Source organism: Acanthopagrus latus, chromosome 10 (genome assembly GCF_904848185.1).
Source record: "Acanthopagrus latus isolate v.2019 chromosome 10, fAcaLat1.1, whole genome shotgun sequence".
NCBI lineage: Eukaryota > Metazoa > Chordata > Actinopteri > Spariformes > Sparidae > Acanthopagrus > Acanthopagrus latus.
Genome location: NC_051048.1, coordinates 14,618,511 through 14,636,381, shown reverse-complemented (window position 1 = coordinate 14,636,381; position 17,871 = coordinate 14,618,511). Strand labels below are relative to the sequence as shown.

The 17,871-nt window shown below is 40.9% G+C and overlaps 1 protein-coding gene across 1 annotated transcript in view; it reads right to left on the bottom strand.

Annotated features, from left to right (window-relative positions):
• LOC119027115 (mitogen-activated protein kinase kinase kinase 11) overlaps positions 1-17,871 on the bottom strand; it is a 55,667-nt gene that overhangs the window by 11,220 nt on the left and 26,576 nt on the right. The window contains exons 3-9 of the mRNA XM_037112001.1: positions 12,967-13,115; positions 11,500-11,675; positions 10,013-10,259; positions 6,005-6,121; positions 2,509-2,680; positions 2,293-2,402; positions 1,472-2,119 (exon numbers count right to left, since the gene is read on the bottom strand). Coding sequence (XP_036967896.1) covers positions 1,472-2,119; positions 2,293-2,402; positions 2,509-2,680; positions 6,005-6,121; positions 10,013-10,259; positions 11,500-11,675; positions 12,967-13,115 — 1,619 coding nt within the window. The remainder of the gene's footprint in view (positions 1-1,471; positions 2,120-2,292; positions 2,403-2,508; positions 2,681-6,004; positions 6,122-10,012; positions 10,260-11,499; positions 11,676-12,966; positions 13,116-17,871) is intronic.

The window sequence follows — 17,871 nt, the reverse complement described above, 5'->3', positions numbered from 1 at the left end:
AGGCATGTCTGCTTGGTACCTGGGGGCAGAGCTGTAAGAACCTCTCTGTGGAGAATTCAAGGCATTGTGAGTCAAGCGGACTAGATATAGAGTGTGAAATGTTACCATGGGGCACCCTAAAGCCCTCGTAAAGCCCACTCGCTCTTAAAACAAGAGATACCCACGCCTCTGTCATTGTGGCTCTAAACTGTGCTAGTGCTTCTAAGAAATGCACAATAGTCTTTGGGAAAACATATGAATATAAATGTACTGTAAATGTAAGTGTTGCTGATATGCAGACAATGCTTGACACTCAGAAGAAATGAATATAGTATAACAGCTTGTAATTGCACAGCTTGTGCGGGAAAATGAATTCAAATCCCTCTTGAATGTTATAATTTTTCTTGTGTCATCCTTTACATATGGCACATAGGCATACCCTTGACATGCCTCCATACTAGGGATAGTCAGACTTGAAGGGCACATACTCCAAAATGCATGCTTAAGCTCAAGCCAAACTCCCAAACTATGTGAGGAGGTGGCAGCGAAGTCAAGAATAGATTATTAGCAATTCTGAATCTAGCACTTTCTGCCTGCATGACCTCAGCTGCGCTGCCAGATGTTTTGCATTCATCTTCAACTTAGCAATAAAAGAAAACTATGACTTGAAAAAGGGGGAAACAACAGATGATTGTATGCTAGCTTTACTAAGCGAATATTAACAGCGAAGTATGAAGGACCAGCTATTACCTGAGATATGCAAATAGCCGAAGACAACCTTTGATGTAAATGAAAAGGCTTGTGCAGCATTGAAGCTTCCCTTGTGCCAGAAAGATCTTGCTAAAAAAAGGCACTAGAATAATTCTGAAAGAGCTGTGAGGGAACATTGTCATGCTGAGGAGGTACATTATTCAAGGTAAGAGTTGGATCCAATTTCAGCGCAGGGCCTCCCCAAGAAGCAAAACATGCTTAGTGCTCTTGAGGAAATACAGATGAATCGGGCAGATAAATTAAAAAGCAAATCATGGATTGGATCTGGAGAGGAGACTGTAATTTTAAAAGGGCTGCAGTTTAGTATTGTACTTTTGTAAAGTTGGGACACTTGCAGAAGACAAAATATAACTCAAAGCTGTAGAGGCCAAGATATTCTGACTTTTGACCCACGCGAGTTATACTGCCAAGTAAATTATCTACTCTACCCCATGCCAGTGGAAAGACGGGGGAATTTTCATAGTCCACAAAACATTTCTGGAGCTTCACAGCAAAACAACACTGCAGCATTCTCCTTAACAACTAGAGTAGATGCAGACTTATTTTAAAATGTGAAGAGTAAAGTCTGAAGCAGGTGCATAAGCTTAAATGTGCATCAAGAGTGTAAATTACATCCTTTTTAATGTTTTGGTTTTCTTTCCTGTTTTTTTTTCACATTTTAAAAACAGGTTCCCTTTCCATGTTTGGGTGGACTGTTCCTTGAAGGTGATGTCAGACTGACCTAGCTGAGAGACGTGCAGGCCTTGGCTGGACCTCCTCCTCCTGTCAGCTTTGTGCTCCCATGCCTCACAGCCCAGCTCCCCGTTAGTTGAATGCGAACATGGGGTCCATTCACTTGGGCTGGCCCTACCATGCTGCAAGGGGGTCCTGGGGCTCTGCGGGCTCTGTGGGCTCTGCTGACTCTGCAGCATCTGTGGTGTCCGGTGGCCGCTCCTCTCGCGCGGGTTTGGTGGAGGTGGCGTCAGGGGCAGGGGCTTCAGTTCTTGGTACTGCAAAGCTAAATCCAAGAGTGGTCTCGGGGGCAGCTCCGAGGTGGAGAAGGTGGAGAAGGTGATGAGATCGTCCACTACTGGGGGGTCTGAAATGAGAGGTTTAGGGGGGGAGATCTCTGGTTCCGATGGGGTGCGGTCACCGAGGGAAGAGGGGTTAGTTCGAGGGGGCACCCTTGGAGGAATATCCAGGCAGCGACCAAGTCCTATGGAGGCCAGGATGGAGCCACCACCCAGCAGGGCCCGGTGGGTGCTCCTAACAAGGCCACCGAGGGAACCCCTCTCAGGTCTGGGGGAGCCAGCCGGGGAGGAACCCCCTTCCTCGCTGCACGAGTCTCGCTGAGGTAGAGGAAGCCGCAGGCTGTCCTTCAGTGAGGAGCCTGCAGAGAGAGAAAATATGTTTCTAGAGTTTTAAAAAGACAGAGAAGGAGCAAGAGACAAGGCATTTATTATTAATTTAGCTTTTATTTATAATTCACATTCATGCCAGAGAAAATTGTGACTAATGAAGATATGCGGCAAGCAGTTGGTGGTGACGGAGGGCATCGGATACCATTCTGAGCAGGAAGGTTAGGCGTGGAGGGTCTGTACTCCTCAAAGTCTTCCTTGGAATCTCCATTCTCATTGCTGTCAGACCCCAGGAGCTTGGCCCTCATCGACAAACTGCAAAGAGAAAACATTCAAAAACAATTATGTATGGTGATGACTTAATGAAATCCTTGTAAATCTAAAATAGTTATGTGTAAAAGTAAGGACAATCCTGCTGTACCTGCTTTCCTGGGGACTAAGGCGCAGGACTTTGGGGCTTTTGGGACTTTTTGGGCTCTGGGGCCTCCAGTGGGGGCCCAACCTCAGGTCTCCATTGGCTTGTTTGAGAGAGGGTGCCTCTAGGGGCCAGGCCGGGCTCAGACCAAATGACCTGCTGTTGTCACTGGGACTGACTGCAGGGAAAAGGGAGAAAAATAAATTAACATCAGCTTGTTCGTCATCAGTATGCAGACTGTTAAGCTATATTCTAATGAGGTGAGCATTTAAAAAAAAAGAAAAGGTTTCACCAATAAATCAACACAGCCCTGCAATCATCTCCACCTCTGTGACTCCTGCTACAGCTGGAATTCATGAAAATTTAATGCGCTTTTTCTTCTCATATTTTTTCACAGTTTAATACCTGATTAACTCAAAAAAGTATTAAGATTACATCATCACTTGGATCTTGTCTCGATAGTAACTGCTGAAAGAGAAGAAAGAGTGAGAAGAAATCCCTCGGGGAATGATATGAGGGGGAGCAGAGTGCAAATTAAAGTTGGGATTTCACCTGCCAGTCATAAACTTTACCCAGGATATGGCACCACATCCCACCAGCTGGCTTGTGCTGCTAAGGTTGTTCAGGTGTTCGTTAACATGCAGCATGTATATGATGCCACACACCTCCATCACAGCCCCTCATAACACCTTACGGAGCCTTCTCAACATTACACCTGACAGCTTAGTCAGAAATGCTGTGGATGCCATAATTTACCACAAATAGCAAGGAGAAACTTTGAACTCACTATTTAATTTCATAGAGTTGTGGTCATTTCATTCAGCCGCAGGAATGAGAAAAAAGTAGAAAATGCTCTCTGAAAGGACATGTTGTATTATTTTCTTTGACCTCCTGTCACTCTCTAACACAATGTTATCAAAGCAAGCATAAAAATCAGGTGATAGTGTCAGCATTGCAATTTCATCAAGATCAGACCATGGCTTGAAAAAAAAAATCCCCTTTCCTCGGCAGTCCTATGTCAACACATTTTCTTTTGCAATATGTCACAATGTTTTGAGGGAATATAACTTAATGGTCACATTTTTTTATTTTTTTATTTTTTCCCACAAGCAGGTCCTCTGCTCATCATCTGCCCATAATCTGCATGTGGCAGATTTAGGCATTCACACAAAGTCTGTAATTCTTAAAGGCTGCCCAAACTCACATCTCATCCAGTCCGCTAGGGCCACTCAAGCAGACTTTCTGCAGACAGCGCTTGGGCTGCAGACTTCACTGAACTTAACTGATTCAACTACCCACAATCAATTGCAATACAGAAATGGCATTGTACAACTTGTCATGAACTTGTAAAACAATTACTTTAATATAACCTTACTTGAATTGTGTAGGCTAGTTATAATACTCAACCACATCATAATACAGACATATTTAGAAGATAGACTGCATTTTAGTAATGTCCTCTTTAGGCCCATCTATCAGTAGCTTATATTTGCCTTGCAGTCTCAAGCACTTGCAGACTTGACATGATGACAGTGAACACTTCACTGTACACTGGTGAAGTTAGCCCACAATAGATGGTGATAGACAGATGGTTCGTCCAATCACCTTATTTTTTGAAAGCGCCTGCCTTTTTCCAAACAGTTTCTATCAGTGTTGTTCCAGATGGTTCTGTGTAACAAACCATCTGGCATGTCAGTTTAACTTTTGTTGTACACATAAATACACAAGGTGACGTGCTAGTGGAACATTGAGGCTGTACTTAGGCAAAGTGGGGCTTTGAGCTAAATGCTACTGTATGCACAAACTGGTAACTTGCTCACAATACATTAAAAAAGGCTTTTACAATTCACCCTAGAGGACACATGAATGACCAAATCTTGCTCCAATCACCCAAGTATAGGTTGAGATATTACATTGGATGAGTATAAATTTCAACTTGGTTGTGGCAACAGAACAAAATTCAGTCGATCGCCAACTCTGTAGAATTCATCCCCTGGTTACATAGATACATTTCATGCCAATCCAGTGACCTATGAGCTTTTGAGATATTTCACTCTGGACCAAAGTGGTCAACTGGCTGACCAACCATCACTGCTAAACCTAGAGCTATGCCACTGGGCCAGCATTAACATATGAATGTTTAAATGTAGAGACTTCTACACCTCACGTACTGGAAATGGAATGAGGAATAGGGCTAAGAGAGAAGCAAAGGAACCAAAACTAATCCTGCCCCCACAGATAAGAGAAATAAATGAGGGTAGCAATATCCATAAGCTGCCAACATGCATGATACAGCCAGCCTACAGAGATGCTAAAAATGCTAACTCGTAAAGTCCAGGAATTTAAAGAGCCCCTGAAAAGTACAAGATGTTTCAGTCTTCTCATTGTCTAATTCAGTAGAATATGGCACAATGAGAGACATTACTAAAACAATCATTCCGTAGGGCTCATCGTGCCGTACTACACTAAATCTTGTCGAACGAGATCTGTCGACTAATGCAAATCAATTTGGCAGTTCTCTTGACAAATAAGTTTGGGAGGCCCAAGCAATAAATCACTGCTTGCTACTGAGAGGGCAAGCATAAATATCCACTAAACACATTTTAATGACAGGCACACTCATGGCTTAGTGATTGCCATTAAGAAAAGTCATTAGGAGGTAAAGAAAACCAGTCGTCTATTTGATGAGTAAATGAAGCTGGCAGATGTTTTGGATTTGCCAACCACTTTTACAGATAAATGTTTCACCGCAATTTGTGCTTTTATGTCAAGCCCCAGTGGTTATTGTTTTGAAAAATCCTTTTCACTGCCTGTTGCTATACCACAAATTTCCTTTTGGGTTTTGTTAAGACACCCGTGACCTACTGGCTACAATTTCCCTCCGAAGGGAAACAATCTCGGGGTGTTTGTCTAAGAGTCTGACAAGCAGAGGAGTATTGTAAATCTCTGCCTCTGCTGCAACCCTTCTCAACCCCTTCTCCTGGAGCAATGAATTCCTCCCTGCTTATTTTTAATTCAGTAAACCGCACTGTAGCCACTACATGCATATAAACCAAGGACTCCTTCTGCTTGGAAAATGCAGCTCGATGGCTCCCCCCGCTGCAGCAATGAAAAACTGCGGACGAGGGCTGCAGTGGAATAAAGCTGCAGAGAAGTGCTGAGCCGCTGAGAGGAAGTCAGATAATATTTGGACTGGAACAGACTGTCGAAAAGGGAAAAGGGTGTGTGTGAGAGAGAGAAAGCGGCATGGCAGGGGAGGGAGAGAGGGGGCCCACAGGGAAACAGGGGAAGACAAAAAATACGAGTGGGTGGTTGGGAGAACATGAAAGGAGAGAATTTGGAAACTGACACAAATAATGTTGCAACATCGTCTTTGTGCGCATGCAAGAAGGCGAGAGATCCTCCATTCTTTGGTTTTCTTAATGTCTCTAGAAGAACATACATATGGTGTGTGCACCTGTGCACCTGTGCAACTGTGTGTTTATCCAGTGACTGCACTCACGTTGGATCGCACGGAAACGTGGGCCAAAGGAGGGTGAGGAGCCTGAACCCAAATCAGGAGAGTTCCGCCTCTTCTCCAGGCCTGGGGATGCTTGCACTGTAATCTTGTGGATGAAATCTGCAACACACACAAACACATACAGCAGATGTTAGACCACCTGGGTGGTAGACACCAACCAGTATACACACACTCCTCACTCTACTTAGCATTCAAGAGTTGTCAGTTTGTTTGAATGTTGCAATGCTTTTTTAAGCTTCCTTATTTCTCTAGCAGCTTGTACTGACTTTTACCATGAAATAAATTAAGTGTTATTTAGCTCTCAGCGTGGTAATACATGAAGAAAGAGAGGAGAGTTTTTTTTTCTCTAAAGTAAATCTTTACCATCCAAGCAGATTAAAAGTAGCCTTTTTTTTTTTTTAGCAGCAATTTCTTTGCTGTGTTTGTGTGGTAATTGGCTATTTCACTTTTTGACACCCAGATAACTACCAGCTGTTGCTAACTGTAACACTGCTAATTAGTGAGCTACAAAGCACAGAATTTGTTAGAGGGTAACTCTTTTTTTATTAATCTTTCTCAAAGAGGGGAATTTATCACTTAAAATGAAAACCGGTTCCCTCAAATTAACCACTACTTATTTTTTTAGTTCAGTAATTTGGATCCTTGTTTTACATGTTTTCTATTGAATTAATGACACATTATGTTGGACTAATAAACCTAATTTTCAATTAACTTTATTTGCCCTTTATCTCTCTCTTAATGGAGGGCAGCAATTTACCTTTGCCACATCCAGTGAGACTTAAATAATCAATTATTTAAGTCTTAAATACATAGCAAAACTATACCTGCTGGTTTGTAAAATAAATTTAAGGGATGTATAACACTTTTTAACTTTAAAAACTCTTATGTAGCACTTAAAGAGTAAACATTTCTAAAACTACTAACTGGTAACTGGAAGGGCTTTGATCTAAAATTACTAATGTTGGGAATTCTTTCTAAAACCTAAAAAATCTAGTATCATCACTATTAATTTGATTATCATTATTTACAATTGCACAAATTATTAATTAAACATAATAACATCACAATTTCCCCTCTAACATGTATCAGGCTAAACAACAAGCAGTTCTAGGTTTAGCTATTTATTTGTTTTTTGACCAAAATGGAGATGTTTGCTAAACTAGCTTGCTGGCTAGCTGGCAAGAGGAGCTAAGAGTTCGTTCAGGTTAACTGAGATAAATCATGCTAGCCTACACAGTGTTTGGAGCTATAAGCTATATAAGCCACTTTGCTAATAGTGAGCTACACTGCTTAGTAGCAGGAGGGATTTTTTCTTCCTCTTTAAATCTCTTGAGCTATAGTAATTCATGTCTGCAGATTATGAACCATTACCTCAAACTAACATGCACTCCGTCCTGCCTATCAATTTCCTTCTCTCAGTCCATAATTTGTATCCCTGGTTTTCCTAATTCCTTCCCTTTAATTAGTGTGTGCTGCTAATTTATGTTCCTAAATTATTTATGTTTACACATTCAAAGGATTTTATGGATGACCCAATGCTGTGTTAAATTACAAAAAACTTGTAAACTACAGTCTATGTATTGTATTGAGAGCAAAAACAAATGTGTTGAAGATGGAGATATCACTATGACTTTGAGGTAATTAATTATCTAAATCCACATACGCTTCATAAATAAATTGCAAAAAGTATGAATTAAACAAGAGATAGAATCTTTTAGCAGAGTAGTGGATTTATTTCATGTTTGCTAAACTAGCCTGATGGCTAGCTGTCAAAAGGAGCTCATGTTTTGTGAGACTGTCAAGAGAGCACTGGCAAGAAGAAGATAGATATATCAGATAGTTTTTGTTAAATAACTCATTGTGTATTTGACATCATCTTTATAAATGAATTGCTCAAATTCTAATGAGAGATTCAACAAGAGAATTTTATTTCCCATCCTGTTGTAGCATTAGCTTGGGCTTGTTTGCTATTAACATAACTGGAGATGTTTTCTAAACTAGCTTGCTGGCTACCTAGCAAAAGGGGCTAATATTTTGTTGAGATCAGCAGAGCTGTCTCAAGCTAGCTTACACAGTGTATGGAAGTAGAAACTATGCTGATAAAAGCCACTTTGCTAATAGTGAGCTCCAGAAAATATGTGGCTGTCAAGAGGGACATTTTTTAATACATTATTCATGCTCTCAAATTATGAAGCAATCTCTCAAATAACTGTGGACTCTATATATCAAGTAACTTCCCTCAATTCATAATTTGAAACATTAGTTTTCTTAATTTGCGGGGGCAAATAACTAATAACTAATGGTAAATAATCAATCCATGTCCTCTAATTACTTATCCATGTTGTTGTTGTTCTCATCAACATGATGATTGCTAAACTAGCTTATATTAGAAATATTTTTTTTTAGCTCATCGGCAGACTCAAGCTACATAGTGTTCAGAAGCTAAACTCAAAGATAAAATGCACTAAAGATGTTGGCATTTTTCCTTTAAAATATAATCACTTTTACTATAAATGTACTGGACTGACAGTCACACAACAGCACTGTTGCTTAGCTTTATCTCTATGCCCATCTTATTTATTTGTATGAACACCTGACGCAATGTAGTAAGTAAGTAACTCATGTCTCCACAGTCTTACACTACATAGTTTTTATCTTAATCCTTTTGGTTTAAATTTTATTGACGTCCTGGCAATTAAATATACTTCCATTTCTGAATATTTACAGAATCACTTTCTTCTTAGTTTTTTAACTACCTTCAGGAAAAAATAAATGGAACAACACAGACATAGGACCAGGCCAATATAATAACATCCTAATTACTAGGACATGCTTTAGTCAGTTATAATGATCTAAATTAGGTAGAACAAAGTCCGGTCCAGAGGGACTGGTTGCAGTATCTTTATACATATATTCAACATATATTCAGTTTTCTTTTTCACACTAGTCTATTAGCACATCCTTAGGTGTATACCACACTGCATTTTAAGCCGACACCGAAGTGTACAAAGTGCAAGAGCAACACAGGACGAAGCAAGAGAGATAATAATGATATTAGGGGAAAAAGGAAGGAAAAAAGGAAAAGGAGTCAAGAAGATATGGTTAGAAGGAGAATAAAAACACTGATTGGGGAGCTACATTGGAGAGGAGCGATTGAAAAGGGGTTAGGGAGGGACACTTAAAAAAGAGAGGGAGGGAAGGGGAGAGAGAGAGAGAGAGAGAGAGAGAGAGAGACAGGGAAAGATAGAGGCATAGAGTGAGAGCGAGAAACTGAGAGAGGCCAGCCAGCAGTGTATCCATGGACAGGAAGTGTCGAGGCGTGGTTGGCTCACTCTCCCCTCTCATCAACCCCCCCGCCACCACCACATCACCGCCCTGCTGCTGCTGGGAAAGGCCTTACCACAACACACACACACACACACACACACACACACACACACACACACACACACACACACACAGTGCATTTACGCATGCTTGCTCAGCCCAAAATACACTCACACACCCATTGAAAAACACTGGATGTGAACTGCAGCAGGCTGTGCTACTTTGCGATCGTAGAGGATACCCAAGAAGCAGCGTTGGTCAATGTAGATATCAACACGTCACACCTGCGGTCCACCTTTCCCAGGATGAATCCTTTTGTTGTCTCTAATATTCACTATGTTCTGAATGTTGTTTCAGGAGCTTTTCAGAACAAAACTGTGAGGGAGCCTTTTTGAGGAGGTCAATTTATTTTGACAAGTAAACAAATAGTACTTTATGACAGAAGGAAATGGGACCTATCTGCAGCCTCCTTTTCTAATATCAGCCTTAAAACTACGTGAGTCCAGCCCTGACAGGAACCTTCAGCTACAAAATTATAACAGTTGCACCACAAAACTCTCCCTCACTTCCTCTTCTCTGCTCTCTTGTAATTTTTTTCGACTGTTGTTTTTGTTGCTTCTTGCGACTGTCCCAGTCACTAACAGTTCAAACAGACACACACACCTTGAGGCATGCTGATCTTCTCGCCATTCTTGCACTTGAGCTTGTGCTTCTTGAAGGTGCCCTTCCTCTTCTTGACGTTGGGTTTCTCCTGGTTCTGGTTCAGGTGGAGGATGAGGAGGGTGAGCTCGCGCTCGAACACATCCTGCTCCCATTGGGCCAGCTGCTGCTCACGCTGCCGCAGGAACTCTTCATGGGACTTCTGCTCCAGAGCCGCTCGCTTCAGCTCCTCCTCACGGCAACGCAGCTCCTGATGGAGGAGAGGGGACAAGCGGATGAAAGAGATTATGGGGTGTTTAAAAGCAGTGGGTCCCAGTCATGTGTGACTGACGTTTAGTGTCATATCACTTACTGGGTGACGGTGTAAAATGGGACACTGAAAGAAGGTTGGTTGTAATGAAACCATTTATGAGCATTAATAACGAGATGAATCCCAAGTGCTGTTTGACATCTTATTGATGTGCAACAAGAATAAAGATTGATCTTAAGGTATCTGTACAACTGAAGAGGTTGCAGTTTACGGGCTGCTCCTCCCAGACATAACAATAAATACTATATGGCCAGGATGACGTGATAATGAAAATGCAAAACTAACATTTCTCACCAACATTTCTGTCGCCATGGGTCTCTCAGTCAAAACAAGGACGTAAATGATTGTGGTTGTGAAGTAGTCGCTGCTAATGAAAAAAAAACTTGTATTCCTTCCTCATTCTCTGCCTCTCTTATTGAAGTATGAGAGATAACTATTCATTTCTTATAACAGGTTTGGTAATAGTGTGAACAATTCCAGAAAATGTATCCAGTTGTATCCAAGTATTGCCCCAATTCATCAATGCACCAATCATGGCTAAGTATGAACTCTGATGACCTTGGTCATCTTATTCTGTTTATATTAATGCAATACAAAAACAAAAAAGATGTGCCATTTTGTATCCTTGTGGTTTGGAGTGTTGTTTTTCGAATCTGTTGCTAAAGCTGAAAACAAATCAAGTTAATTGTCAAGAGTAGGTTCAAGATATAATATGAACATTCTGCATTAAAATGTCATAAAACAACAGGACCTTTATCATATTAAACATTAAGTAAATAAATTCCCTTGTCTGTGAACATTTCTATCCAAGTTATGTAGATTTTCATCAGCAATGGTAGTTTTTCAACAATGAGGAGAAAAACTCCCAAGATCGCCCAGTACTTTGTCCAACTACGTCTTCTGTTTTCCTTTGTTTGTCATTGATAGACCTCTAACAGCAGAAAATACATACTGTGTTTAAGCTGTGCAGAAGGACACCATCTATGTAGAGACTTCGATCTTTTCAAAAAGTAATATCATCTAAAGACACGTCTTCTGTTTATGTAACAAGTCTTAACTTACCCCCTCACACCACTGGTATAATTACATGGGATGGGGAGTTTACAATTTGTCTGGAATGCACAAAATCAACAACAAATGAGAATACTGGATGAATAAAAAGATGTGCCCAGCCTTTCACCTTCTCTTTAGCCCGGAGTTCATCGAACATGTCCTGGATCTCCAGCTTCCAGTCATCCTGCAGAGAGTGGAAAGAGTCCTGTGGCATCTCTTCCTTCACCTGCTGCTCCAGGGTGGTCAGCTGGGTCAGGATGGAGCTGAAATTGGGTCTACGGTGGGGGTCCTGGTCCCAGCACTCTGTCACATACAAAGCAAATACAGTCAGACTTGAGGGTCCACACTGCAGCACCTGTATTAACTCATAAGAACTCATGGTGACACACTTGTAATAAATACCTGAAATCTTTACATGTCCTAAATGCCCATTCTAATTGTCCTAAACTGGATCTGGGTTCTTATGTGCTGAGAGTTACTACTACTACAACTGCACTCTATTAAGCATGAATTCAAGGTTGTCCTTACACTGAGGCAAAAACAATTGAAATAAGGAAGTGGTGGACCAAAGCAGAGCAAAATGGACATTAAGGAGCATAATGTTGGAAAAAATTGAAGGTCTTTTCAGTTTAAACCGAGTCGTTTCCTTAAAATCAGTGGAAAATGCTTGTTTCCAGTTCAGTTTCACTTCTTTCAAATGTTTTCTTGAATCAAGAGACCTGAAAGAGGGAAGTCACTCGCTGATTCTGCATAATCCTCAGACATATAGTTCTGCATTGAAAAAAAAAGGTAATTTAATCACCCTACTGAAAGGTGGAAATTTTAAGATTTAACAAACAGTCAGAAAACTACCTACCTACCTACCTACCTACCTACCTACCCAACTAACTAACAAGCTGGATATTTCTGCACTCATTACACTTCTTTTTAAAAATGAGCCTTCTGTGATCCCTGTAATTTTTATTTACACATACTCCAGGCACTTGTGTGAACGGGATCTAGAGTCAAGCTGATCACTTATTCTAAGTGTTATGCTTAATTAACTTGCTGTGGGGGGTTTTGCATAATTTGCTGCACCACTTTGGGCACTACAAGCAGATCAAAAACCAATCCAATAATTAATTAATCCTCTGAGGTGGCTATCGGTGGTTTTGTGCACTGATCTCTTTTTTTAAATACAACCGTGAAAGACAAGTTGACATCAAGAGAAGGGGCTAAGCGGAAAGAATGTAAGTTGTCCTTGTCTACTTCTTGGCTGATGTATGTTGGGGCAGAGCACTTAACAGCAGCCTGTTACAAAGTACCCAGGTGAAACTTCTTTTTAACTTGAAAACATACAAAGGAAGACCAGAAATGGGTACAAACATATTGCACAAGGTAGCTTCAGCACATAACACTTCCTCTCCACAGCCACGGTATAAACAACATTCAGGAATTTGTTCGCTCAATTTCAACCCTGCTTTGGGGAAATGGAGAGAGAGTGTGCCGGGGACATGAATTTGATCTCACGCAAGAGTACTCTAACACCACTGAACTGAGAGTTATTGTCTAAATAACCCTACGAGGGCATTCGATTTCCAAACACATGTCCCACCTTCCATGAGCTGAGCGAAGGGTTCGGGGCACGTGGAAGGGATAGGCAGAGTGAGTTTGTTGACAGCGACTCCGTAGGCAACAGCAAGTCCATCAATCCCTTTGTAGGGTGCCTCTCCTGTTAGCAGCTCCCACAACAGAACACCATAGCTAGAGGGTGAAAACACAGACAAGGCATAAGACAGTCACCAAAATTGGATAAAGGCTTTATTGCTTCATTACCTGGCCACTAGTGTTGCTTTATAGGCTACCATTATCAACCTGTGCTCTTACCCTGCCAGTCTGTACGGATAGTAGAGGAGCTGTACCAATTACAGCAACTTCACGGCTGGACTTAAGTCAAATTTCAAGCACTATTTGCCATCATAGAGGGGCAATGAAATAGATCAAAATGTGGGACTTGCATGTACAAATGAGCAATATCAACATAAAGTTAGCTAGCTAGCTAGGCATGAAAGCACAAAACAGAGGGGTAGAGCTAAGGCCCAATCCATATACACTCTTTGCCCCTGTCACTTAGCCCTACCCCACAGAGTTGCACTCTCACACAGAGTGCAGGATTGAAGTTGGTCCCAGGCAGCCAGGTTTTGAAAAGCAGACCACTTGTCTGCATTGCACTCCTAGAATGTTGTTGGATTCATGACAGAAAGTTTAAAAACTGATCAAAATTGATACAACACAGCCAGAGATATCACTTTTTTCAGACATTCTTCGTCCTGTTCAAGGAACCTGGTACCTACATTACCCACAACACAACTTGAGTGACATCACTGGAGTCAATTTATCAGATTACATACAGCTTCCTCTAGAGCAACAAAAGGCTTCATACTACTTTGTTCACATATGCAGCAGTACTTACCAAGACCTGTAAATACACCTTACTGTGTAAAACTGGAGTTATCCCTCAACTGCATAGGTGACAAAGCCGTCATTTCCAAATTACATAAAGTATCTTTCTTAACATGGGTTATACTTTCTTCCGGATTATTTTGATTATGTATATTTGTATGAGAGTGCTTTTAAAAGTGTTAGGGTCTCTTAGAATAAACTTAACATGCATTGTCTTAGATTTACCTGTTAGATTTGTATCTACTTTTTGGGGTGGGAATTCTTTTCTGAGTGATTCTGTATGTCTTTGTTCTATTGTTCCGTATCGGCTCCTAAATTATGGAATGATCTGCTTCTGCACGTTATACAGGCCTCTTCGTTGTCTGTTTTCTAATCACCTCTTAAAACCCATCTCTTCTCCATGGCCTTTAACACCTAGTAAGATGTCGACTTTATTTACTTGATCATTTTGTTATTTTGATTGTTTTTTATTGCATGGCTATTATTTTTACTCATGTTCTATGTGTTTTAAATTATTCTTGTATTTTATATGTAATTTTTCGCCTCATGTGAGTTGTTATGTCCTTTATTTATGATGTCTTATTCTTCTATATATAGAAGCATATCACTCATCTTTGGTTGTGCTTAACAAATAAAGTTGGATTGGATTGGTTGTGAAAAAAGCTCAATAAACAAAGTTTGGAAAAAAAAAAAAGAAATTCATGTTAGGGTAACTTTAATTGTACTACTTGCTTTTGTACAACACATTACGCACTCATTATCACAGCACTTACAGTACAAAACTAAGTCACAGTTATGCAGGGGAATATTTTTGCTTGATGAAACATGTGCTTGCAAAGCAATGTGAACTCATGCATGCAAAACCTGTACAAACACAAATACACAAACACACACAGAGACACACAGGACTTTCGAGCCCACACAAAGGGAGCAACCCTGTGTCCTAAGAAGATGAAGCGTGGCGAAGGACTTGGATCTCCCACACTGTCAATTAGCCCTCGCCCGGACCTGACTGAACGCACTGTGGAGGCTCACAAAGTGGAGAGCGCAGGCCACAGCCTTTTTTTATTTAGTTCTTTAATTACAACTTCCACACACTGTGACTGTGCAGAAACGCAGCTCGGCGGCTCGCCCCGAGGCGGTCGTCTCCGCGTGGCGGCTTTGGAGACGAGCGGCTGTGGACAGATGAGAAAGAATAGTAGAACAAAGATTACCCTTCATTTTCAGAGCAGGGCTGCCTGCCTGCCGCCTGCTACTCGTTCATTTTGCTTTTTTTCCAGATTGTGCAGAGATTACTATGAGAATGAGCTTGCGTGGGTTTGTTGTGGATAGACGCGGGAGTTGGAAACTGAGAGGTTGTGTCTGTGAGATAGTGAGATGGCACTGAGCCTATTAGGATAGAAAAAAAAAACAGCACACTCTTACTAAATGGAGTTCCTTAAACGACCAGATAATTCCTTATGTAGCTTGCACCATAGTAGAATCCTTTTTCGTGTTCTCAAGGACACTTTCAAAAACATTCTTGTAACAGTATGCTCAACTGGTCTCACACAGGCACTGTATGGGGCCGCGAAGGACCATTTAAGAATGGATGAAATGGTCCAAATCCACAGGATTTAAATTAAACCATAGTGTATAAGAGTAACTGCAATAAGCACAATGCAGCAGAGCCATGAATGTGTTATTGCTTTAATACATTTTTAAAAATTATCTTTTCCCCTATTGCTGAGTAAAACCCCCCCTGCCAGCTTCATTCCAAATGCAAATTCATATACGGCACTTAAGCCATCAAGAATCCCCTCTCAACAAATCACACAGTTATTCAAGTCATTATTTTAAAACCACAAACCATAATCAAGGGACTCTTCTTTTTCTGTGTAGATGTAGCCAAACCCATACACACACACACACACACACACACACAAAGCTATTCCCAGATAAAGGGCTGTGGTTAGGTTTGGTGTGTGGCCTCCTTCTCTCTCTATACTGGAGACAATGGGACAGTGTGCAGTACACATGTCCCACAACAAAGCACAGAGCAGCTCTTTGAAGAGACGCCATCACATGGCTGTGGCAGCCTTGCTGCAATCCATCACTCTGTCCCCACATCTCTTCATCATTGTCTCCCACCATCACTTCTCTGCGCTTTCACCTTTCCCCCTCCGCGTCTATCGTGCTCTCCGTCGACAGACCCCTGCAGCACAGTCACTATCCTGCTGAGGAGATCAGCAAAAGACTGATGTTCAGACAGACTGACAAATATGGTCAAAATGGAAGCAAGAGATGCCAAGATATACTGAATTTAGCTTCTAGTACGGCTCTAGATTGTGACGAGTTAACTGACTAAAATGCAAAGAAATAGTGGTATTCCCTTTTGAAATTAGGCAGTGGTAAAATATATAATCAGGGCCCATAGAAGCCACACAGGGAATGCTTGATGTTTTGTTTTGCTCTGAGAAGTGAACAAGCTCTTTAAATAGGTTTCCTTTGGTAGTATTTTCAGTAAGAAACGAATTTATATTGTTACATCTGTGTTTACAGAGAATGAGACAATTGTTCTAATCACAACAAAGCCTTTATTCTGTATTCTAAGATCACACACAACTTGCCTACATTACAAAGGAATATCATGAAAATACAAAGACGGAAAATATAATAAATAACTAGCCTCTGCCAAGGTCCAACAGTTCTCTTTTGTAATCACTTATACATACCAGCCAACATGCATTATTCTCTGTGATATAAACTAAATGCATAAAAAACACTTTATCTTGCAATGTTAAAGGTGTGGGAAAAATTCCCTGCTTTTATCTGGAATTGAAACAAAAGTTAAAGGGGCCTATTTTGTGCCAAGACCCATTCTCAATAAGTTTTGTGGAAATCCATTCAGTAATCCTATTTGCAAACCAACCAACCAACCAACCAACAAACAGACATGGGCTAAAACATAACCTCCTTGGAGGAGCTAATAATGGCTCCTAACCAAGTCCTCAGAACAGCGCACTGGGTTGTGACCATTGGCTATATACAATTAGTATTAGTATTAGTATTATTAGTATTAGTAGAGTTAAAAGGATGATGAAGCAGAGTATGCTTTAGGGCATGGCCACCTTTTGATTGACAGTGCTACAACAGCATGTCCTTCTCAGTCAGATCCAACCAGGATATCCTCCCCAGCTCCACCCTCTCATCCAAATATGGTCAATTCTCACTCTAGAAATTCTGGCTCCCAGAAAAACAAGATGGCAATAGCTGTGACGCCAGAACAGGGTGATGTCACGGTGGGTTTACATTTTTCCCATACACAAATCTTTGGTAAAAGAGGTGCTGTAAAATGGGAAGTTGTATTTCTAACATTCAGAAATCTCTGTATTATCAGAATTACACTGATGTCCAATTAAATATAAAAAGTTTAAAAAAAAAAAAAAAAAAAGCCATGAAATCACAATATTTTAGCATGTGAGGGGAGACAACAGGAAGTCAGCTGACTGTTGATTTTGCTAGTTCTAGTGCAAATGTTGTATGGGCCAAAACACACTAAAGCCCTCGGAGGCTTTTTCACTGTATGCTCCTGGTGCGCAACTTTTGTAGGAATGAAAGCTACACCATCTTGGAAGACAAAGTCCTGTTCTCCCTTACACATCCATGATTCTGAGGCCACAGCTGTTACCATTTGACAATATCGGTTTTATCTTTCTCACAGAGGTATAACGAGTAAACTGATGTGTCATTTTCATAAAAATGTAATAATCACTTCTGTGGGGCTGCTCAGATATTTAAATTAAGCACTGGGTTCCTCGTAAAATTGTACATTGTTTAGCTGTCCATTTCTAGAAGAACAAGAGAGCACGTTTCGGTGTGATTCAACCTCATTACCAACTGCTTTGTGCCAAACGTCCTTGTGGAATCCTGTGCTGCCTCCAAGCTTTGTAAATCCCCCCCAATCGGAGATGTTTCCGTCACCATAGAAACACTAGTATTAGTCAGATAGCACCTTTTAGCAGAGAGATGCCTTTGAACTAAGGCTTGTTAGACGTAATGCTTTAAATATCAGCTC